Source organism: Phacochoerus africanus, chromosome 1 (genome assembly GCF_016906955.1).
Source record: "Phacochoerus africanus isolate WHEZ1 chromosome 1, ROS_Pafr_v1, whole genome shotgun sequence".
NCBI classification, from domain to species: domain Eukaryota; kingdom Metazoa; phylum Chordata; class Mammalia; order Artiodactyla; family Suidae; genus Phacochoerus; species Phacochoerus africanus.
This window is the reverse complement of record NC_062544.1, coordinates 283,566,597-283,589,809: the sequence shown is the minus strand read 5'-3', so window position 1 is coordinate 283,589,809 and position 23,213 is coordinate 283,566,597. Positions and strand designations below refer to the sequence as shown.

The 23,213-nt window shown below is 50.8% G+C and overlaps 1 protein-coding gene and 1 long non-coding RNA gene across 2 annotated transcripts in view; one reads left to right on the top strand and one right to left on the bottom strand.

Annotated features, from left to right (window-relative positions):
* The window catches only part of DSCAM (DS cell adhesion molecule), a 740,562-nt gene that overhangs the window by 702,834 nt on the left and 14,515 nt on the right, over positions 1–23,213 (top strand). The window contains exons 29-32 of the mRNA XM_047796891.1: positions 5,924–6,039; positions 10,122–10,271; positions 18,367–18,564; positions 20,393–20,695. Of these exons, the coding sequence (XP_047652847.1) occupies positions 5,924–6,039; positions 10,122–10,271; positions 18,367–18,564; positions 20,393–20,695 (767 nt within the window). The remainder of the gene's footprint in view (positions 1–5,923; positions 6,040–10,121; positions 10,272–18,366; positions 18,565–20,392; positions 20,696–23,213) is intronic.
* LOC125136209 (uncharacterized) lies at positions 18–4,234 on the bottom strand. The gene is made up of 3 exons (XR_007137125.1): positions 4,086–4,234; positions 3,712–3,782; positions 18–2,748 (listed from the first exon to the last, which is right to left on the bottom strand). It is a non-coding gene; the product is annotated as an uncharacterized LOC125136209 (long non-coding RNA).

Genomic DNA, 23,213 nt, shown 5'->3' with positions numbered 1-23,213 from the left:
TTAATGACGGTCTGAAATTGACAACCCATTCTCGATGTGACATAATTCTCCCTCTTTGAACCTAAATATCCATGTCATGCCTCATTGCGGACACAGATACCAAGTAATATGCTTTTATGCACACTGGAGGTAGCATTCTCTTTGGCTGGATTCATCCAACAGAATGTTTCCTATTAACCTGAGAATAAAGAGGCACCTTATAAGGAAGTAGCTTGGGTTTTGCAGCCACCGAAATACACCACCTGGAGGTCAAACCTTCTTCCGAACAACCAGTGAGAAGAAACCCACCCCGGGAAATGGGTTGTGTGCTTCACAACCCGTGGGCTGACCAGGAAAGACTCTCATTGCCCTCAGCTCCCACTGCTCCTTCAGCACCCCTCCACCAGAGCCCCCTCCCACTCCCCACTCGGCCGCAGATGCCCATTCAGTCTGGTCTTGGAGGTCACAGCTGATTTCACCCCCGTGGCAGGAGTGCCCAGCACTGTAGCTGCCCCATGCCTGACTGTTGAGAGGATGAACGGCCAAGGTGGTTGAATAAAGAGGTGCATGTTCACGACGGTGCAGGACACCCCGGTATTTGCATTTTACGTTGTAACAATTCAGCCAAAAGTAAGGCAAGGAGACTCAGAGTCTAGGAACCAGAGGAGAAAAATGCCGGGGACCCTGATGGTGGCCCTGACGTTGTCATTTGAGGATGGCTAATGCAGAAGATGAGAAGGAAGGGCTGTGGGGTCTCCCCCTCCCTACCCGACCACAGTTGGCTCTAACTTCCTCCCCCGCCTTTGTATATAAAATTAGTCCTTTTGTTATTCACAAAGAGCCATGTCCCGCGTCACCAGTATCCTCCAAGACCTACTAGGGCGGAAGTCAGATACCATTGACCATGGATTACATTTCCCACAGACACCTTTGTCCCTACTGTGTTTTTAAACAGGACGAATTGCTGGTGACAGATACGAGGGAATCAGGGATAACTCCGAAATGCTTGGTATAAGCAGTTAGATAAACATTGGTGCCGTTTGCCAAAACTGGGAAGATAGATGCAGGCTGTGGGCTTTATTTGTAGAGGGAGATGCTGATCAGAATGAAAAGACTCGTATGGGTCACGTCGAATCGGGGATGCTCTTTAAGCCTCCAGTGAAGGCGTCAGATAGCCGGCAGCAGGAACCTGGAGCTCGGAGTCGAGCTCGGGGACGCCCAGGGTCTGTCGGATATCTCCTCCGTGCGTCTCATCGCATCTCACCAGACAAAACCTGGTGAGAAGGCTGTGAGCGTCTCTGTGAAAGGCCTCGAGTCCATGCTCGGTGCAGGTGCGTGCTTGCTAGTCGTTGCACAGGAGGCAGCCAGACACGTGCGTGCTTGTGTTGAGCAAATCTGACAAAACATCTGGAAGACAAATAAGCCAGAGACATTCAATTTATGCTGATTATCGACCTAGTGAAATACATTTTCTGATGTAGACCTGAATGAGGAAATTATTGATGACATGTAAAAATCAGCACGCTTCACATGAAGTTGCGGCTTTCTGATTCCGCTTGGAATTGCTGTGGCCACACTGGGTGCAGCCTCATTGAGACCCAGCCAGCTGGACCCGCAGACGGCACCCCTCTTAGACCGGGCATGACTTCCGCTTGGCACAGTGGCCAGTCCCCGTCTCTAGCCAAGTCCACCTCGCTGCTTTGTACCCAGTCCGATTCCTGCAACTGCCTGGCTTCCCAGATGGCTTCTGGCCACTTCCTGCATCCACTCTCAGACCATCAATCATGCCTCGGGCCCCAGCCCATGACTTCAGGGCCTGTGTGTCCTGACATGTTCCACATATGTTTTGTTAGAGAGATTTGGTATCAGCTTCTCTGCTGTGCTCTCCCCCTTCTGATTAGCCCCAGGTAAAATAACAGGAAGAATCTTCTTCCTTCTTTGTTAATAGGGCAATGACCATGGTAGAAAGCCCACCTATTAACAAGAGCAGGAATTAGTAGTGACATTCGCAGTTGACAGTAGCCAACGTGAAATCAGGACTCCTAAAACTAGTAATTACTCCCACTGGAGGTATTTGAGGGGGTTTTCTCCCAAAGGGTGAAAGTGATTGAAAACAGGGTCTCCAATCTCCTTAAATAGGTGGATTTTTATGGAATTGATTTAGAAGGAAAAGCAATGCTTTTATTCATGAAGGACCAGTTCAATCCAAGTTTGCCAGGTGGTAAACATGCCAAGCCAAGCAGCAAAATACCCTGTCCCCTCCCTGGTCAGGGTAGGCCCGACCCCATTCCGATGTGGCTGGGGAGGTCTGAGCAAGTCAGACCCAGGCACAGAGAAGCCTCAGAACTGCTGTCCCCTCATCACTGATGCTTCCTCTGGAAGGTGAGGACTTGCAGGCTAGGACGTTGAATCACAAACTTGTGTTCTAGGCTTATGTTCCTATGCTGCCACCAGCTGGTTTTGTGATCTTGGGTGCATCCTTATCCCTTCTGTGCCCTGTGTTCTTCATCTGAAAGCAACAACTGGAAATTGTCCAGACTGCATCATCCCGTGATCTAGGTGAACGTAGCACTTATTGTCCGGCCACATCCTGCAAGGAGGGACCTGTGTATTTCAGCGGGATTAGCTGTCCCAGGGCCAGACGGGCAGATGCACCTGCAAGACAAACCCAGACTGCCTGGAGCCTCCAGGGGTCCTCCACCTGGTGCCGTTGCCCATCGCTGGGCTTCATGGTCCTGGACGCTCATCCTTCTCACCCAAGCAAGTCACCTGGTAGAGGAGAGCAAAGAGAAATGTCACCCACCCTGCGCAGATAGAATTTTCCACCTAGATAATTAGGCAAGAATCATTTGTGTAAAACACACCAGCTTTTCCAGAGGTGAAACTGACCTGCCCTAAGGCACCGAGCAACACCGAGCAACAATGCCCGTGGTTAATGCCCAAGGACCAGTATTAGTAAGAAAGCTAGTGAAAAGTAGCTGTGAAAGCCAGGAGTGAAAAGTTCAGCTCCAAAGTCTATATTAGTTTAGTTTCTTAAGGTTTATAATTTTATACACATAGCAAAAATGATACCCACCCAACTGTTGTAACAAGATATGAACTTGATGCTCTTAAATTATCTTCTGCTCATGGAATGTTCCCTATCATATTTCAAGGAGGAAAGGGGCTGCTATGCAGACATCATCGCTGGGGTTTTTCCCCCAGAACTTAGGATATTAAGACTATAAAGAGTTGTAGCAGCTACATGTAATTTATTGGCTGAGCCCAGAATTTCCATCTTCTGTGAAGCAGCTTCATTTTAACCAGACAGCCAGATGGCAAATGGATGGTGGACAGATATATTTCAGTAATAAATAATATTCTTTAGCATGACCCCCTATCATATAAAAGATGCAATTTTGCTTCCACGGTGAAAACACGCAGGATCTTTTTCCAAGTCACAAATGGGGTTTCTTTAGCCTTTTTTTTCTTTTAAGATTTGCTGCTGTTCTCCTGACAAGTGGGGTTAAATTTCGGGGGGAACCAACCTTCCTATAACCATAGATTATAAATTATGGCAGCACAGGTTAAGATAAAAAGCCAGTTCTTTGGGACCTAGTAATCCTTTTAGATTGGGAAGGATGTTATTGCCCCCAAAACAAAGGCTCTGGGGCATGTCACTCAGCTCCCATCTTGCCCCCAAACAATATGATTCATTCAACAACCTTTGATAAATATTTATTGGGCACCTACTTCAGTCACGTACTGTTCCAAGTTTCAAGGCTGTACAGGGGGTAGAAGAGATGAAACCATCCATTGAGGAGCTTATCGTCCATTGGGAGGGATGGATAATAAATAAAATAAATCAATTAAACAGAGGCTCAGGAGTATTAAGCGCTGAGGGGACAGGGGACAATGGGGCGTTCCCACCGCAGGGCCAGCCTGGCTCCGCTGAGGAGATGGAAGGAGCAAGCCAGCCACCCCCCGGTGGGGGATGTGTCCTAAGGGCACAGCAAGTGCAAAGGGAGGAGGGATAATCAGCCCAAGTCTCGAGGTGTATCGAGCCATTTTCTTGCCTTCCTTCTGCAGGGCTTGGCGGCTGAGCCCTTCAGGGAGGGGCCATTTACCTCCAGCTTCGATTGTCCCCGTGAACAAAGTTTAATCACGTTCTGAGTCTTCGTGCCCATCACAGAGGAGCCCAGCCGTGCCTTCACTGGCTTCCTGGGTCCCTCGGACAGCAGCGCCCTGGTTGCTAAGTCTGGCTGCACGGGGTTCTTAGCTGTTCAGCAGAGCAGCCCGGGCTGCCTGGCTCATAACTATTCATGATGAGCAGAAGGAACTAGCCCACACGTCTATTTTTGGTGCAAGGACAAACTCTAGTCCCTGGTGAAGTTTCGAAACAGCTCTTTCGGCTATTCACAGAGGAGTAGTTCCCATATGTTTGTGTGGAAATAGAGCTGGTCTCAGCCTGACGGAACCGCAGCCCACACATCACAGCCACTCTCCTCTTTCTTTATAAGGATCAGAATCGTTGCTTTAAAACACACACACAAATAAAGTGAGGACGCGGCTAAGTAAATAATCTCCAAGAGTTTAGAGAGTAGGCAAACAATTCAGGCCAACACGTTTGAATCTGGACTCTGGGTAATAAAATGATCTAGCTCCTAACCCAGTTATTCAGCTTCAGAGAAAGAAATCTGGTCCAGGGTCACGTCCTAGGTCAGGCTACTGTACCTTTCCAAGGCTGTCATTTTCATGGGCTGCTTTGTTCACACTCAAGTGAGGAAAGAGTCGTTATAAAATACTCAGACAATTATCGGCACGGCCCTCTGAATGCAAACGTGTAAAGGGCTTCTCGAGTGAACTTGAGCTGCAGGTTATTAACGTGCACCCATCACATGGTTCAAGAGTGAATGTGTCCTCACGGTCAGGGAAGGATCTGGGCCTCCTGGTGAATGCTTGGTTGGAGCAAAAGCCTTTGCGATGCAGTGTGAATACGCCTTTATTGTTCACCCTTCAGTGTAACCAACGCGAAACCACCAGTGAGTGTGCCAGGCTCCACAAATCTCCCTCAAAACGGATGGAGGCCGTCACTGAGCTGGATCTATGGATGCCATAGATTAAGTGATCTGAATGTCTGCTGCTTCTTGGAAAGTATTTGAGAAAATATTTTTTAAATCTGCTCGTTCTTAGACTCCTGTCAAGACTGAACAAACATTCTTGTGGCATAGATTTTGCTAATTAAAGCCTCTATTGAGCTTTTCGTGTTTCTGTCCAACATGCAGATTTTTTCTTTTACGAGGAACTACAACTGAATCTGATCATCCATGCAGTTTTACTGCATATTTTTCATTTACTTTTAGAAGACAGCTCACTCTATGAGTAATTTTCTGCTACACAAATTTTGAGATAAATTCTTACAGTAATTGCTATTTTTCTAATCTAAAATGTAATTTGGGTTAGGAAAACTAAACTAATGTCAGGAAAGCTAACAAGCTTTATGATTTGTTACTAGAACAAAAATAAAACCGCTCCAGATATAAATAAAAATCTATTGGTAAAAACCCTCCACCACCAAAGAGCCGGTGTGCATGCTTTGCCCCTGTCATCACTGGAACATCACACATCTGACACCTAAAAACCTTGTTGGTTTAAGAATGGCTTTGTGTGTGTGTGCTTCGTTTGGCTTTTACACACGAAACGGGAAATCCTGAAGTTTCTATTGATTGTAGAATCAATCTCAGTTGAGAGTTTGTATTTTCTGAACATCACCACTGACTGCTAAAATTTAATATTCATAGATATCATTTGAATGATGGTTAAAAATCTGTCATGTGCTTCTTTCCTTCGTCTCTGCAGACATTCACGTAGTTAGATAATAAGTCAAGTTGGTATTCAAGCATAGGTTGGCCTAATGTAGCACTGCCTTGACTGTATTAATGCCTCCCCCCTGTTTCATTCCCAGTAAGAATACCCGGACTTCGGACACCTTGAGCAAGCAACAGCAGACTCTGAGAATGCACATCGACATACCCAGAGCTCAGCTTTTGATTGAAGAGAGAGACACAATGGAGACCATCGGTAAGGTGCCCTGTTTGCTCCTTTGCACAATGTGGCTGCCACAGCCATGCCCTTTCAGCCCAGATCCCAGGCCGTGGGAAATATTAGCCCTGGGAACATATTAATGTGACATGAGCAAAGAAGTAAGAAGGTAGACAACTGTTATTGAGGAGAATAAGAAGTACCAGCAAACATGGGAAAAATGAACTTGCACACACTGCAGAGGTCACCTAAGAGGAGTGACCCAGCTCTATCCAAGTTGAGCCTTTCCTGGAGAGGCTAGTGGTGCTGCTCCAAAGAACACCCACCTGCAGTCAAACAGACCGAGACAGGCTGCACACGAGGACCCCGTCTTGGACATCACCTTGTGTTCTCCAACTCCGCTCCCGTCAGGCCTTGATGAAGGAGACTGTTTATATTCTACTTACACTTAAACAAGTGTCTTTGCACCAGGCACCTTTTCTCCACCCCTGGCACCCCACACATATCCCACGGTGGTTTCCTCCATGGTGCTTTGGAAAGGACCCAGCTCCCCTGTTTTGTTTGTTTTATTTTTCTTTTTAGGGCCTCACCCACGGCATATGGAAATTCCCCGGCGAGGAATCGAATTGGAGCTTCAGCTGCTGGCCTACACCACAGTCACAGCAACGCAGGATCCGAGCCGCATTGGTGACCTACACCACATCTTGCAGCAACAGCAATTCCTTAACCCACTGAGTGAGACCAGGGATCGAACCTGCATCCTCAGAGACACTATGTCGAGTTCTTAACCTGCTGAGCCAGAGTGGGAACTCGGAGGTCCCCTGTTTCATTCCTGCACAGCAGACACCTGGAGAGCTTTAGTGCCTGTCTGCCCGGAACCCAGGTGTCTTAACGCCCTCTGACCTCTTTCAAGTCCACTGTCCCACCCTACCTGCCTAGATGGTTCTGTTTATTTCAGAATCAGAGGCTTTATATTTCCATGGCAGTACGATCAGAATAGCTAACCTTTATTAAAATCTCTGTAAATGCCACATATTTTTATAAGCATTTTATGTGCACATTATTTAACTTAATCCTCCCAACCAATGCAGGAAAAAGTCACCACTTAGGAACTGGGTGGAGAAGTTGCCTGGCTTGCAGGTCACTTAAGACAGCTAGGAGCAGAAGCATGGCGGGGCTCCCTCCTGGCCACCTGCTTCACCTTTGGTGACAGGCTGTCACCACCTGCGTCTGTATCAACAGGCTTCTTCCCAGAACCCCTAGCCTTGGAAGTATGGCCAGGCTCGCCAGTCACCGTGGAAACAGCCTCTGAGGCAGGTACCCTGGGCTGCCCTTTTCAAACGTCGCTCTGTGTTTGTTCTGGAAGATGTTTGCTGGCACTCGGTCCCAGGACAACCCTTTCCTATGGTTTGGCTTAACCCACCCAGCTCCTGGCACATCCCCTAGATAGCTCCTGCCAGGAAGAGAGTGATGAACGGCCAGGTTGGCAGAACTCCTCCATTGTCTCTTGCCCCAGAGACGACCGACCTAACAGCTCCTGAATTCTAAGGCCTGGGCTGTCCTTGCAGGACTCAAGTTTGGTTCAGTCACAGCAGCACTTAGAGCGGGTTGATCCGTCCCAAGGGGCCCCGATCAGCCAACTTCAGTTCAGTTCTCCCCTATCGTCTGAGGGGTCACTACTCCTCCAGAAACACGGAGCTAATTAGCTTGTTCCCATCAGGGCAAGGCACCCAGTTACCTTTTCTGTCCTGTATCTGGAATCTCTTTTATTGAAACCCAGTGGGTCAGGCATTAAAACTTAAGATTTCCTTTGAAACAGCAGTTCTAAAATCAAGTTGTAATGCCTTTGCCTTTAAAATACAGTGAGAACATTTGCTAAATATTCCTCGCTAGACTTAATAATTCTACCTACGGCTATTAAAAAAAAAAAAAATCCCAGAGTTCCAGCTGTGGGGTCTGCGGCCTCTCTGTGGCACCAGGACACAGGCTCCATCCCTGGCCCGGCAAAGTGGGTTAAAGGATCCGGCACTGCCACAGCTGCAGTGTAGTTCCCAACTGTGGCTCGGATCTGATTCCCTGACCCGGAAACTCTATATGCCTCAGGGTGGCCAAAAACAAAAATAAATTAATTAAACAAATAACCTCTATAAACAAAGATTCCTAGGTGGACGCTGGCAGTGGAGCCTCACCCTGCAGTGGCTCATCACTGCTGGTCTAACACCAGAGGGAGCTCTTCCCGCCAGGCCTGTACCTAGTACGACCCTTAGCCAGAGATGCTTCACGTTCTTTGCAGGACCGTCCATCACCAAGAGTCACTTACCTCCCAGCCACACCTGACCGTTGGACAATGCCATTTTCCAATTATTGGGGAAGTAGAAACGTGATGCTTTTAACTGCTCGGGGCTCTGCCTGTAAGAATCCAATATGAAGGTGCCATTCATTTCCAGCCAGAATGAATGGTCAAGCTCACTAACGCACAGGCCCCTGACGTGCCCTTGAAAGTCAGAAAGCCGGTGCTGCATATGCTCTGCCATGGTCTTTGCAGGGGCAGCAGGAAAGAAACCACAACACACGGTCAGGGATGAAAACGAATGCACATGGCGGCCCCTGGTACCAGGTCCAATCGTGGGAACCTGTCGCCGTGGAAGGGCCACCCCTCTCAAGGATGCAGGGGAGCCGAGTTCTGGCTCTGGCCAAAGCCCTAACCTGGGCGGCACCACACACCGGCTGCCAGCCGACCTCCTGGCAGCACTTCCTCCAGTTCTCTGCCAAGAAATTTTTTTCTGACTTCAAGACATTTTCCTTTCCTGCCAGAGCCTGAGTAATTGGATTTTGTCAGGTTCGTTCTGTTCAGAGCCTTTTTTGGGCACAGACCTAGCTGTGTTGCTTATGACTTTGCCATCACCGCTCTGTGTCAAGGCTGCTGCAGCGCGTCCCCGCTGACTGATAAACGCATGGGAACACCGCTCGAGGATGTATGACAAATGCACATGCCCCAACCACAGCTTCCCTTGGAGTCAGAAAGCTCTTAAGGAAGTGTGAAAAGAATCACAACAAAGTGAGGGAAATCTGAGACAGGCAAGTAGTGACACCCAGCCCCAGCACCCGCCCCTCCATACGCCTAAGACTCTCTGAATTCACGCTCCTGCCCCTGCCCCTCAAGCGCCTGTGCCCATAGGATCTGGGAGATCAGGTAACAAGGCAATGAATGGTGCTTCTAGAGTCAGTAAGATCAGGGGAGGTGGGAGGAAAAGCCACCTGCCTGGGGACAGTTGAAATCAAGGCATTCTGGGCGTTCCCATCGTGGCGAAGCAGATATGAACCTGACCCACATCCATGAGGATACAGGTTCAATCCCTGGCCTTGCTCAGTGCGTTAAGGATCCGGCATTGCTGTGAGCTGTGGTGTAGGTCACCGACATGGTTTGGATCCCTTGGTACTGTGGCTGTGGTGTAGGCGGGCAGCTACAGCTCTGATTCAACCCGTAGCCTGAGAACCTCCATATGCTGCAGGTGCAGCCCTAAAATACACACACACACACACATAAAATAAATAAAAGCAAGGCATCAGTAGGCTCTGGCTCTTCTCCTCCCCTCCCCCACCACATCCAGCGTGAGAGGAGATAGAGGAGGAGGTAGAGGGACAGACCACCTGGACCACCGCAGGGCAGGTCTTTTAGTGCCACCAACAGAGTGTATTGGACGTGCAGCCCCATCCCTGGGCGGTGCTGCCATGGCTGGCAGTGTCTCGGGCGAGCTTTTCACAAACACCTGCCTCCGCACCTCTATTAACCAGACGGCCGCCCAGTGGACCTCCCCAATCCACAAAGCCGTGTTTGCCTCATGAGAAGAAACCAAGTCCCCGAGAGAGGGGAGTGACCTTCTCCAAGGCCATTCTCTTTCCTTCCTGCTCCAGAGCCAACCTCTAAGGATGTGGTCTATCTTTAGCATCCTGGAGGCATCCTCACCCAGTGCTTGAGTGATCTGTTGGTTTTGCTCCTTGTGATGCGATTCTTGTGACGGTAGCTTTTAACAGTAATGCAGTTGTGTGGGAGAGAAGCCAGGGAGTCCCTGAGCCGGGGGTAACTGCCTGCGGCTTCCTCTTTCCACGCCGTCCCGTAGACGATCGCTCCACGGTGCTGTTGACGGATGCGGACTTCGGAGAAGCAGCGAAACAAAAGTCCCTGACGGTGACGCACACAGTCCATTACCAATCAGTGTCGCAGGCCACTGGGCCCTTGGTGGATGTTTCGGACGCCCGACCAGGAACAAGTAAGTGGTCCGACGGCACGTCAACCGCGCGGGTGTGGTCAAAGCTAAAAACGCTTCACCTCCCACGCCTGGCCAGTGCAATGGGAGGCTTCTCACGTTTTAAGAAACAGATAGGTATGCTAACATCTTGGATTGGGACACTGAGTTTGGATTGTTGGATCTTAGCTGTGGTATTAAAACTGTGCCAGTTGAAGCCAGTAACTCCTGGTCTTGGTTTACTGGGGAAGTGTTAGAAATTTTAAGTTCCCATTTTTTTCCTGTGTCGACAACACAGGAGGAGAAAAAGGTGGTGAACCTTGGTGAGCATCTGTCTGCTCTGTCCCAGGGTCGGAGCAGAAGGAGGATGTCATTTCTATTATCTCTGCAACAACCCGCAAGGCACCTACTCATACCGTAGATGGTAGAGCCCCGCTCCTTACAGATGAGAAAACTGCATCTCAGAGAAGTTCAGGGAGTAGCTCAAAGTTGTGCACGGACTATGTCGTAAAGCCAAGAGTCAGCTGGGGATCCATCTGGCCTCCAAGCTTATGCTTTGCTCCCGAATCACTGTCGGAGCAAAACGTAGCTCTGGTTAGTTAATCTGAGGATTAGAGTTGGTTTTGTTGTTCATATTTGGATCCGTATTATATGGAGATTAATTACTGCAATGAAATTAAATCCCCGAATATGTATCTAGAGCTTATTAATTAGATATTCTTGTTCTTTCCTAATTGAAATTGTCCCTAAATCTCTTTATTGACTGAGAAATTGATGCCCCGATTAGTATCGTTTTAGAAGCTTTGATGTCTAGCTTTTAAATCATTAATCACTCTCTTAGCAAAAAGTTACATTCTGTGAGTTGAGTGCTAGCTATCATTAGAAAAATAAGTATTATAGTGTTAAAAGCGATTCTTTCGAATGCCCGACCATGTAAGGCATTTGGGAAAAGCACTGAGCTTCACAAAACCCAGTTGATTCCTAAGTAACCTCATACTGGGCAGGAAAAACAGTGCCAGCAGTCACTGAAGCTCACTGGAACACTTGTTTTCAAGAACATTCGAAAGGAGTCTTTCATGCCTCCGTTCTGTCTCACCTCCCTCCTCCTCTCCGAGGGCATCCGTACATCCCGAGCACACAAACGGGGTGTGAGGGGAGGCCTCACTTTGCGAGACACAGAGAGTCTTGCTCTGGAAAATTGCCCCCAGATGCTGGACTTTCTCTCCAGCTACTGGCTTTTCCACCAGGACACACCTGCGCCTGCTTCTGGCGACTTACCGAACCCTGTGTGGTTGGATTTCTGAGCCACTTAGGGCTGTTAAGCCGGGGAAGAGATGGAAGACCCTGGGAGACTTAGATCGACCTTGAGCCCGGTCAGAGCGGAAGATAATGGCCATCTTAGCAGGAGGGTAGGAAAGGGGCAGCGAGAAGAGGACAGCGGTGCCAGCTCATGGCTCCCAGTCTTTTGTGAGCATCAGAATTACCCAGGTGCCCGGTGAAAACGCCCGTTCCTGGCCTCCACCCCCAGGGGTTCTGATCCCCTGGTCTAGGGTAGGGCCTGGAAAGCTGCCTTATAACCGCCATCCTGGGGGATTCTGGGGCCGGCCGTCTGAGCTCCCCCCTTCCCACATCAAGAAACCCTCCCCCAGGTGTTAGATGTGGTCACGTGGCCCCCTGCCCTTGGCACGGTGGCTGTGCAGGAGCCCCCAAGCCTGCCATGCTCATGGCACAGACACCTTCCTGCCGGTGAAAGGGACATGCATGTCCACCTACTGCCAGCGCTCAGGCGCAGAGAGATGTGCAAAGGCGGGTCAATAGTCCAGACCAGAGAGGAGGCCACGGAACTAAAGCACCGGGAGGCTTCCAGCCGCAGAGTCGGCCCAGAACAGTGGGAGGCTGGTGTGACGGCTTCCAGAATCTCAGCAGAGGCAGGCCTCTGAGCCACAGGCAGAGGCTGTAGCCAGTGCAAGGTGAGGAGCCGGCGGGAGGCTGACAGAAGAGGCAGCTCAGCGGCTCCCTCGTGGCTGTGGCGCTGGGAGCGCGGTTGGGACGCCTTACGAACTCCTTCCTTCCCACTCTAAAGATTTCATTAAGGTGTCACTTTACATGTGGCTCCACATACACCTTCCACCGTAAAGTGGGAAAAGGCCTTCATTGCGTCCCAGTGGAGGGAGTCAAACACAAACCCAGAAACTTAAGCATTTTCATGTGTCCATCAGCAGGAGGGAAAAAACAGGACAGAACGATGTGGCAGTGAGTCAGCGGGAACGGGGGCTGTGGGAGGGGCTGCTTCAGTCTGAGGCTGGCGGAAACCCTCCAAGGAGGAGCCGTCTTGGACCACGGCGGAGCCGCAGGCAGGAACTGGCCTGCAGGCAGGAGGGTGGGAGGGAGAAGCGCTAAGGTTTGTTGGAGACCGAAGTGGAACTGGGGTGGGACAGGGAAGGCAGGGAGGATGGGCCAGAGATGCACAGGGACCACTGTCCTGCATCTCTGCTCCATTCCAAGGCTGTTGGGATGCTCACCCTGGGGGCTCGCCTGGGGATCACACCCCAGGGAAACAGCTACAGCTTCTAGAAGGATGCTGCTTCATTTGTGGGGAACTTCATTATAATGTTTATAAGCAAGCGTTGCCCATTCGTTATTGGGCCATTCTACTCGACTTCACGTCTCAGCCTCTAGTCTCCCCCGACCTCCACCCCCATCAAATAAGAGTTATTTCTTTTACATCTGCAGAACAATCTCCATTAGTAAACGATCTTGGGGATCATTTTTTAAAATTAAATATTTCTCCAAGCCCATTGCGAGGGACTAAAGGCATGGCATCTTTTGTTTGGAAGTGGAAAGTGGGGGAGGGGGTGGTCTCAGCAGATTAGTGCGGGATCTGAAGCCATGGGCTTTCTGAAAACCCCAGTCTCTGTGCTTCTGGTACCTCGGGGCTTGTCACCTAGCCCAGGTGTTTTACGCTTGTGTCCCCTCCCTGCCCTGGAGCTGATTCCTCTTGCTGCGACCTGGCCTAGGTGTAGAGAACTGGTGTAGAGTCTGTTCCCTCACCTACCAAAGACATCCATTCTTGTTCTGTTCGAACTAGGTGGTTATTGCAGGAAATTTTTCATCTTTAAGAAGAGCATCTCAAATATGTCACCTGCCTGCTAGCATTACTGTAGCACAGAAGTTATGCTTCTAAGCATTTCTTCAGTTTGCCAAAGAGTTGCAATGAATTCTTACTTTGAGGATGATTTGCTGTTGCTCTTGTTCAAGCCGTGGCAGCATCTGTCTCGGCTGTGTCTGTTGACTTCCCCATGTCTCCTGTGGGTAGGACACTCTTGGAAGCTGGGACTCTCCTCGCGTCAGTGTCCGCAGCTCCTGCCCCCAGGTCAGGTCCAACACACAGTAGACATTCCGTAAACACGTTCTAATACCGACTGTCAAGCTCTGAAATAAGAGCAAAGGGGATGGAAAAAAGCAAAGATAGGCAGTATGTTCGTTAGGAGTTAGGCAGTCCGTTTTCTCCGTCTCTGCTCTGCGTTTGCTGAGACATCTCTTCGGCTGACTCTGAATCTTGTCATCCAGTTAGAAGGGTCCCTTTTTGTATGTACATGGTCGCCCTTAGGGACACTTTGCAGACACCAATGAGATCATTACTTCGGAAAGCTTAAACCAACGTTTTTACTTACAAAACGTACAAAGGATGAAGACACGTGAAGTGATCAGTGTTAGAGCTGACCCAGGTTTGTTTTGTCGTGTTTGCCTGGAAGTCATCCATCAACCCATCCCTCAGTCATTTGTGCAAAGGAGCTTCATCTTGCATCGGTGGTACCTGCAGGGCTGGATTGGAGGATCATAGGATATGGCTCCCATCCTTCCCCGTTACTGCCAGTTAGTGCCTTTCTGCATCCCAAGCACTCTCAACTCTTACGATTTTGAAGAGCTGTTTTACTGTCCAACTCTCTGACTTGTGTTTCTAGCCTTCCTGACCAGCCTATCAAACTTCCCGTCACCGTCTTCCCTTTGGGCAGGATGTGGTCAGTCCCTTATCACTCAGGAATCATGGGCTAAGCCCCAGGCCGGTTGATCCCATCAGGCTCACCCGCGTCTCCCTACGGTGCCGACAGTGGGCCGTGTCATCACCCCCGCTCAGAGATGAAGGGGACAGGCACTTTGATGAGGTCACAGCCAGCGAGCTGGACACTGGATCAAGCTTGGGGAGGTTCACGCCAGACACCCCCCCCCAAACCCTTCCACGTGGCCTCTAAGTGAAGGTGATGCTTCCGAAAGGACGTTGAGGGATGAAATAGACTTTGCAAGTATGTGCTAAAGAAGAAGGGCTTACAATGTGGATTGGATGTTTTCTGTTGAGACGTAGAAAAAAGTGTTTACACCCAAGACGGGAGTAGACAGACTGCAGGAAAGTACCGGATGGGGGTGAAGAGAGCCCAGTGTCTAATATGCCCTTGATAAATATTTGTTCATTAGATGATGGGAATGTCTAGGCCACGAGCATCACCCTGTCTGTGAGACAGCTGGTAAATTCCTCACGCCAAGCCCAGGCCTCAGCATCTGTACGATCTGAACACCAGTCGCAGAGAATCAAAGCCGATTAATAAATACCACAATCACAGGACACATGGCATGTTTTATAACCCGATTATCCACAAAATCCTCTCCAATCCCAAGTTCAGGATAATGAAAATAATTTGCTTCGACAGGCAGTAGCTCAATTCAGGTTCAGACCCAATGTTGAAAAGCCAAGAGTTATTTCTGTCCCTTACCCCCTAATTCGCAGGCTGTTCAGCAAGCACAGTGCCTCCTCGCTAAACGTTATTTTTATTAGAATGTTGGGGACCCCAAGAAAATACTTTGCACGCAGGATGGTAAACCCCAACATTTATTTGGTGAACAGATTAACTCGGAATGGCTCCGGAAGAGGCCACCGCGTAGAATCCAAGTGAAAGTTTGATTTTAGATGCAACCTCAGAAACCGTCCTACAGAAGAGTTCAGTTCAGGTACAGGACAGCTCCGGAGACCTGATTATTTTTAAAAATGTGTCAATTCCTTGAGTATTCTACCTACGGAGACAGTTGTGCCTGTAGGGTGCTTGCTCAGAGCAGCGCAAACTGCACTTCAGGAAAAGTCACATCATGACCTATATTCCCAGCATTATCAGGCCACTGGTAAAGCTGTCCTCATCTAGGGGGGAAAGGATCATGGACAAAATCAACTTGAAAAGATTTCTGACTTGAATAGAGGCTGACACGCCACCCTGACCATGGAACTTTCCAGATAGGGTGATCTCAGCGGGAAAGGGGGCCACGGGCGGAAGTCTGTGCACCACCGTTGGGGGGGTGAGCTTGACAGAAGGAAACGCAGGTGAGGGTTTGGGATTTTGAGGAAATTGTGCCCCCGAAGCGGGACCCTCTAACTGGCCCCTCCCCTGCAAGCATCCGTACCGGAAGTCAACCTGATCCACAGCTGTAGTTACAAGAAACTGAAGAATTAAAAAACCCAAGAACCCTCAAAACTTACATAAGGGACCAGGTAATTTTCTGGAAAAGATTCATTAGCATTTAAATAACAAGCTCCACTATTTAAGCTCCACTTATCAAGTCGACAGTGCCTGGAAGACATTTAGCCTCCTACCCGCGAGAATTTTTTCTATCTCTTTGAGCATTGCAGCCAAGAAACACAATTATCATTCAGGTCTTGCTGTCCAGAGAGCTTGGCGCTCCAGCATAACTCATTTACATTCTAATCGAGGCCAAAAAATAAGTCTTCCCATAAAGTCTTCCACGGAATTTTGCAAGTAACGGATGAAATGTGTCTTCAAAATCAATGCCCCCAAGAATTATGCAGCAAGACAGGGCATTTTGATGACCCAGGAAATCTTAAACTATATCGATTCGGCTGCCATCTTTATGCTTCTCTCCAGCAGTGTAGAATGATGGATTAGGGTCAAAGCCTGATAACTAGAAACTTGCAAAACAGGAAAATCCTCCATTTAAAAAGAAAAGAGTTGCCTGGTGGCCTAGCAAGTTAAGGATCCAGCATCATCAGTGCTGCACCTCAGGCCACCGTTGTGGAGCAGGTTCCGTCCCTGGCCTGGAAACTTCCGCCTGCTGCAGGTGTGGCCAATGCATACATACAGACAGACAGACAGACGTACAGACATACATAAATACATACAGACAGACATACACACATGAAAAGAAAGGCTCTTCACCACTTTCAAGTGTCTGCCTCTGGTAACCCAATATGGAATTATAAACGGGCTAGTGTCCGGCAGACACTGTACCAGGACTCTTAGGGGTCACAGGTGAGGACATGTGTGGCCTGGGAATGGACCATCTCTGAAAGGACAGGTGGGGTCTTGGGCTCCATTTTTGTCACTTCATAGCTCTGTCCTTCGCTGTGAGGGTCCATTGCGTCATCCATAAAGTGGCCCTGGGCAGCATGTATTCATCTGGGGGTGGTGGCGGGGCTGTGCTCCAGGGATGACAGCGGGGTCTGGGATGACAGTGGAGTCTGGGATGATGGACAGTGGGCTCTGGGATGACGGGCAGTGGGTCTGGGATGACAGTGGGCTCAGGAGTGGTGCGTGAGCCACCTCTCGTCCCCGTTCAGTCAGTGTTGTGATGCCAAGGGCTGGCCTCTCGGCCCTCTCCTCTTACAGCTGCTCCACCCGGAGTGAGCAGTCAGTACCGTCTGCTGTGTTTAGACGTGACCAGATCATTTTACAACATGACTGCATAGAACTCCTCTTGGAAAAACAGAGAATCCCACCATGGGAAGGGACCATCTAGGCCCTTACGTTGCCTTCAGGCTGGAGCCTCAGAAAACTCATTCCAGCTCTCCCGTTTTCCATAGAATTCCAGAAAAGACAATCTCGCCCACTCCAGTGTCCCACTTTCTGTCCTGTTGGGATGTCTTTTTTCTCAGCCCCCTGAAGAGTTGGGCTCAGAGCCCAGTCTACCCCCTTGACCTCTGGCCTCTGGTTCAGATCTAGACAGAGTGCAGCCCATGTGGCTCCAGCCTGTCCATAAACCTCTGCATTTGGGGGATGGTGGAAAAAAATCTGTGACGTCCAGATATGCAGTCACCCTTTGTGCTCCACCTTGAATAACCTACATCTTTGTCACGGTCCAGGCAGTTCCGTTGTTGAGATGCTGCCACAGGCGAAGGGATTGGACAAAAGGGGATCTTCCCTCTTCCCTCTGCTCTAGATGCTTGCAACCTAGGTGATACTTGGGACAAGAGTAAACACAAGACAGCAGTTGTTACAGAAACACCTGCTTACTTTCCTGCAGCTGCTGGGAAAACGTACCGCAAACCGGGTGGCTTAGAACAGAAATTTACTTTCTCATAGTTCTGCCAGCTAGAAGTCCAAAATCAAGGGGTCCATAGGACCGCGCCCCTCTGAAACCTGCAGGGGGGCCTTCCTCGCCTCCTCCTGGTTTCTGGTGGTGGCCAGCAGGCACCTGTACTCTCGCCCAGCCACGGCACCCCGTCTGCCCCCATCATCCCGTGGCACCCCCCCCCGCCCTCGTCTTATAAGGACACTAGTCCTGTTGTGCCCAGGGCCCACCCTACTCCATTGCAACCTCATTTGAACTCATTACATCTGTGGTGACCCTATTTCCAAATGAGGTCACAATGCGAGGTCCTGGGGGTAGGATACAGACATATCTTTGCAGGGGGGTGAGGTGGTGAGGGGAATAGTTCAACAACACCTCAAGGTAAAAGCAGAGAAAGGAAGTCAGCTGAGAACATCTTTGGCCAAACTCTCTCCCCTTGCAGAAGGCGGTGATTCCTTTTACAGACGGAGGCTTAAGTGATAGGAGTAAGGTCGTGAAGCTTAAGAACCAAGAGCAAGACTCAGGTCCGTAATTCCCGGGTCCAGCTCTCACGTTCCTTCCCCACAGGGCTCGTTAGGGGCTTAAGCATCCCGTGACTGTTGCACACTGTAGCAGAAGGGAAATCAGTACCCTGGACAGCGGCAGTCAGGGAGGGCTTCCTGCAGGAGGGAGCCCTGCTGAGTGGGTCTTGGGGCTGGGTCAGGACACCTTGATCACGGCCAACCATCCTGCTAGAGACAAAGGCAGACCTTGTTTGGGCTCTTCCCAGATCCCACCACCAGGAGGAACGCCAAGGCCGGGCCCGCGGCGAGAAACCGGTACGCCAGCCAATGGACGCTCAACAGACCCCACCCCACCGTGTCAACTCACACCCTCACCACGGACTGGAGGCTGCCCACGCCCCGGGCCGCGGGGTCGATGGACAAAGAGAGCGACAGTTACAGCGTCAGCCCCTCACAAGACACAGGTAGGGTCTGCATGCCTTCTCCTCTACCCGGCCGAGCAGGGTGACACCCTGGGCTCCGGGGCCTTACCTGTCCCCTCTCAAGGACACTTTCGCACTGTTAGGACTTTTGCCTCACAGGTCCCGGGACAGCTGTACTGCATCAGTGCCGTCCAGAGCCCAACTCATTCTGCACGGCACCACCCAAGCGTCTCTTTTACGGGTGTCATTACACACGCATGCTGCTCCCTCTCCTTCTAGTTCCTGCCCTGCAACCTAAAGACCTTTCTAAGAGAGAACCGTAGGCATTTCTAAATGTTCTCCCGCACGACTGCAGTCATTCTGCTTATACTCTGAGGGCAGCTGACCCACTGCCATCGCCAGGAATAAGACATTGCACTTGAAGTTGCATGGCAGGGTCAGCACCCTGAATCTGGCTGATCCATCTGACAATGAAACAGGGGCTGATTATAAGGTAAGTCGTCTTGACTCTGCCATCTGCCACCAAGGTTTCGCTCTGGAGAGAAGACGGAGCCTAAGAATAGCGCTGGGTCGCCCAACAACCCCCCCCCCATCTAAAATTTTGAAAAGAAATTACATCTAAACTTAATAGCTGTAGGAAATTTTCATACTCATTTTCTTTTGTTCTGGATGATATACTTCAAAAATAGTCTTCCAAAGGTGGAGTGCCACCATGTACATTTATTTTTATGGCAGTAATTTCTCTCGCAAGACGCTCAGAGTTCCACAGAGGTGACTTCAGAACTTTCTAGGGCTTCAAATGCAGGGACTCCTCTACCCAAGAGGCACTTTTCTTCCTGGTGGTTTTGTGGTCCCCATAAAGGCTGGTAAACACGAGCATGAGGAGCTCCTGCTGTGGCTTAGCATTAACCAAGCTGACACAATGTCTGCGAAGATGCAGGTTCGATCCCTGGCCTCGCTCAGTGGGTTAAGGATCCGGCATTGTCATGAGCTGTGGTGTAGGTCGCAGACACAGCTCGGATCCTGCGTGACTGTGGCTCTAGCATAGGCCGGCAGCTGCAGCTCCAATTCGACCCCTAGCCTGGGAACCTCCATATGCTGCGGGTGTAGCCCTAAAAAGCAAAAAACAAAACCAAAAGCCACAAAGGCTGAGTCCCAGGGGTCGGAAGCCATTCCGCCTCGTGGCGTGTTTCCATGCAGTCACACCGTCATTTCTGACCTTCATCCTGACTTCCTGCCACACGGAGGTCTGAGGAACTGAGCACAGAGCTCAGATCACCCCTGCCAGTGAGAGGCTCCGAGGTGGTCCAGGTGGGCTTGCAAGGCAGGGCAGGGAGCGAGGATGCTGAATTCTGTTTACACCACATTCCCAGCTGCCTTGAAGCGGGAATTTTTTTTTTCTTTTTTGGCCACCCTGCGGCATGTGGAGTTTCCAGGCCAGGGATCAGATCCAAGCTGCAATTTCGACCTAAGCCATGGGTGCAGCAACGCGGGTCCTGAACCCACTGTGCTGGGCCAGGGATCAAACCTGTGTCCTATCACTTCCAAGATGCCGCTGATCCCGTTACGCCACAGCGGGAACTCCAAAAGCAGAATTTCTCTATGGGGCAGGATTACTGATCTGTGGCCATGTCGCAGGCTGGGGACCTGACTCCAGCGATGCAGGTGAAACCCTGCGGCCACCTTGCTGAGGCTCCTGAAGCCAGCCTCATAGCAACAAAGGCAGTGAGTCCCCAGACAAAGACACAGGCCCCCTGCAGGGCTGCACAGGGGCCTGGGAGGAGCAGCCACGGCCCCAGCACGCCCCAGGCCCCAGGCGGCAGGTGCAGCCTGATGCTGACGGCGGATCCCTGTGTTCTCTCTGGCCCAGATCGAGCGCGAAGCAGCATGGTGTCCACAGAAAGTGCCTCCTCCACGTACGAAGAACTGGCCAGGGCCTACGAGCACGCCAAGATGGAGGAGCAGCTGAGGCACGCCAAGTTCACCATCACCGAGTGCTTCATATCCGACACATCCTCCGAACAGTTGACGGCAGGGACCAACGAGTACACAGACAGCCTGACCTCCAGCACCCCTTCCGAGTCGGGGATCTGCAGGTTCACCGCCTCTCCCCCCAAACCTCAGGATGGAGGCCGAGTGATGAACATGGCAGTGCCAAAGGCACATCGGCCAGGTGAGGCCAGACACGCGGGGACGCTTTTAGGGAGGTGGGTCTTGCTGAGTCTGCCCATCTGCTGTGAACGCACTTGTTGTATTTCGACGAGGAGGTGGGGCCGCTTCTGGCGAGTAACCCCTGATAGGCACCCACCCAAACCTGTGGGCTGACAACGACAATCATTTGTTTTGTTGGTGAGTCTGAAATTCAGTCAGGGCTTCCTGGGGACGTTTTTTCTGCTCCAGAGGGTCAGCTGGGGGGCTCAGTTAGGGATGGAGGACCACATTCAAAATAACTCACTCACGGAGTTCCCTGGTGGCTCCATGGTTAAGGATCAGGCGTTGTCACTGCTGGGGCTCAGGTTCCTGCTGGGGCATGGGTTCAGTCCCCGGCTTGGGAACGTCTGCATGCTACGGGCACCGAAAAAAAAATAAATAAATAAAACAGCTCACTCAGCTGGAGGGTCGGGGCTGGCCACATCCCCTGCTTAGATGCTCCGCAGGTGGCTTGTGCTTCCTCACGTGTGTTAGGTCTGCAGAGGAGGAATGCACGAGGCCGAGTCAGTAAAGGAAGAGAGATTTAGTAAGACATCGGGCTGAGCTCAGGATGGTGCCAGCAGTGGCTGCTAGGAGATGCTAGGTTAGCAGATGCCAGGCTTATGAAGACTTCTGGCGGGAATCCGTGGCAGCAACAATGAAGAGAAGGAGGGGAGGTTACACAATCCAGGGGAGGGGGGGGGGTCGAGTCCCAGGACAGAGGGCGGTTCGTCTTTGTAGGTGGTTCATCTCTGCAGGCAGGTGTTTTCTGCAGGTCACTGTTTCTCACTGCCCAACTCGAACAGCCACATTCTGGGGGTAGGGCTGGGGGGCTCTGTCACCATCCCCCTGGGAAACTACCGACACGATGGCAGCTCGGTTCTAAGAGCCAGCGCCAGTCACGGATGGTGAAAACAGCCCGTTTCTTAAGGCGGGGCCTAGAAGCAGAGCCATCGCTTCCGCCGTCTTCAGGGTCCGGGGAGCCCCGATTCTAGAAAGCGGGGGGTTCTCCATCACCTGATGAGAGAAGTATCAAAAGTACGGAGCTATTTGAAAACGGCCTGCCGCGCCGAGGGTTTCAGAAGGAGAAAGTCTTTTAGTGAGCTGGCCTTTGGGACTTGGCTCCACGGAGTCACGCAGAGTGACAGCAAATGGTCCACGGTGGGGTCGGCCAGGACTTTGGTGTCTGCCTTGAGCACACGAGAGGGTCCTGGGCATGTGAATGTGAGCTGCAGACTCCAAGTCCTACAGGGCCTGGCACGTCACGTGACTGAGTGTGCAGGCCGGTTACAGGGTAAAGGGAGGGAGAGTGACACGGGCAGTTCGAGATCCACCGACTGTCTGGAGGAAGGGGGCTCTGGCCAGCCCCCCCCCAGCTGATGCCACGCGGAGGAGGAGGGGCAGTATGAGCGGGCTTCTCAAGAGAACCCAGAAATTCTGGTTCTATGTGGAGATGCACAGTTTTTAAGTGTGTACTCAGATATTTGCCAGCCATCGTGCAGGGCAAGTAAAACCCATCTTTAGACTGGATCCGAACCAGGCAGCGGTTGCTGTGCATATCTGGAGAGTCACGTGTGCTTTTTCACGCTGAAGAACCTGCCTGTAGGAGTTCCTGTTGTAGCACAGCGGAAACGAATCCAGCTAGGAATCATGAGGTTGCAGGTTCGATCCCTGGCCTCACTCAGTGGGTTAAGGATCCGGCATTGGCGTGAGCTGTGGTGTAGGTCTCAGACGCAGCTCGGGTCCCGCGTTGCTGTGGCTGTGGTGTAGGCTGGAGGCTACAGCTCCAATTCGACCCCTAGCCTGGGAACCTCCATATGCTGCAGGTGCGGCCCTTAAAAAAAAAAAGAAAGAAAGAAAAGAAAAGAACCTGCTTGTAGACTTTACCCTGATCACGGGCTCTCTGCTCCTGTGCACTGCAGTTTAATTTCTCTCTCCCATTTTCTGAACAACTTACTGGTTCTATATCAAAAATGCCTCCTCGTTTTAAATCACTAAGATTCCTTTGGGTTTTAGGGCCTGAGGCTGAGCTGAAATGAGCTCTATAAATGCATAAAAATATATAAAATAAGAATTGCGAATCCAGCAACTCGTCTTCTAAACCGAGTCGAGATCCACACCAGCGTACAGTAAAGAATGATGGCTTCATTTATTTCTGGGCCGTCTGCCTCCTCGGGGAAAAGACGAGCTGTTATTTGCGGGTGTTTCATTCAAGTACTGCTTGTCGTTGGCACATATTTGCAAGGCAGGTGCAGCAAATGAGGATAAATGCCGTGGCTTTTTGTGGATGTACAGCTTGAAGGCGAGGAAGACGGGGGAGGAGGAAATGCACCTGGGGGCATGGTGTTTAGTCCTGTTGGGCTGCAGTTGCCCCATCTGTAAAGTGGGCACAGTGTTGGCATCCACCCTCTGGGGTTTGTGTAAGCCAGAAGTCACCGAAAGCAGGGGTCAGCAGCAGTGGCTGCCCATTCACCATTGCCTTGGTGACTGGTTAGCGCTCC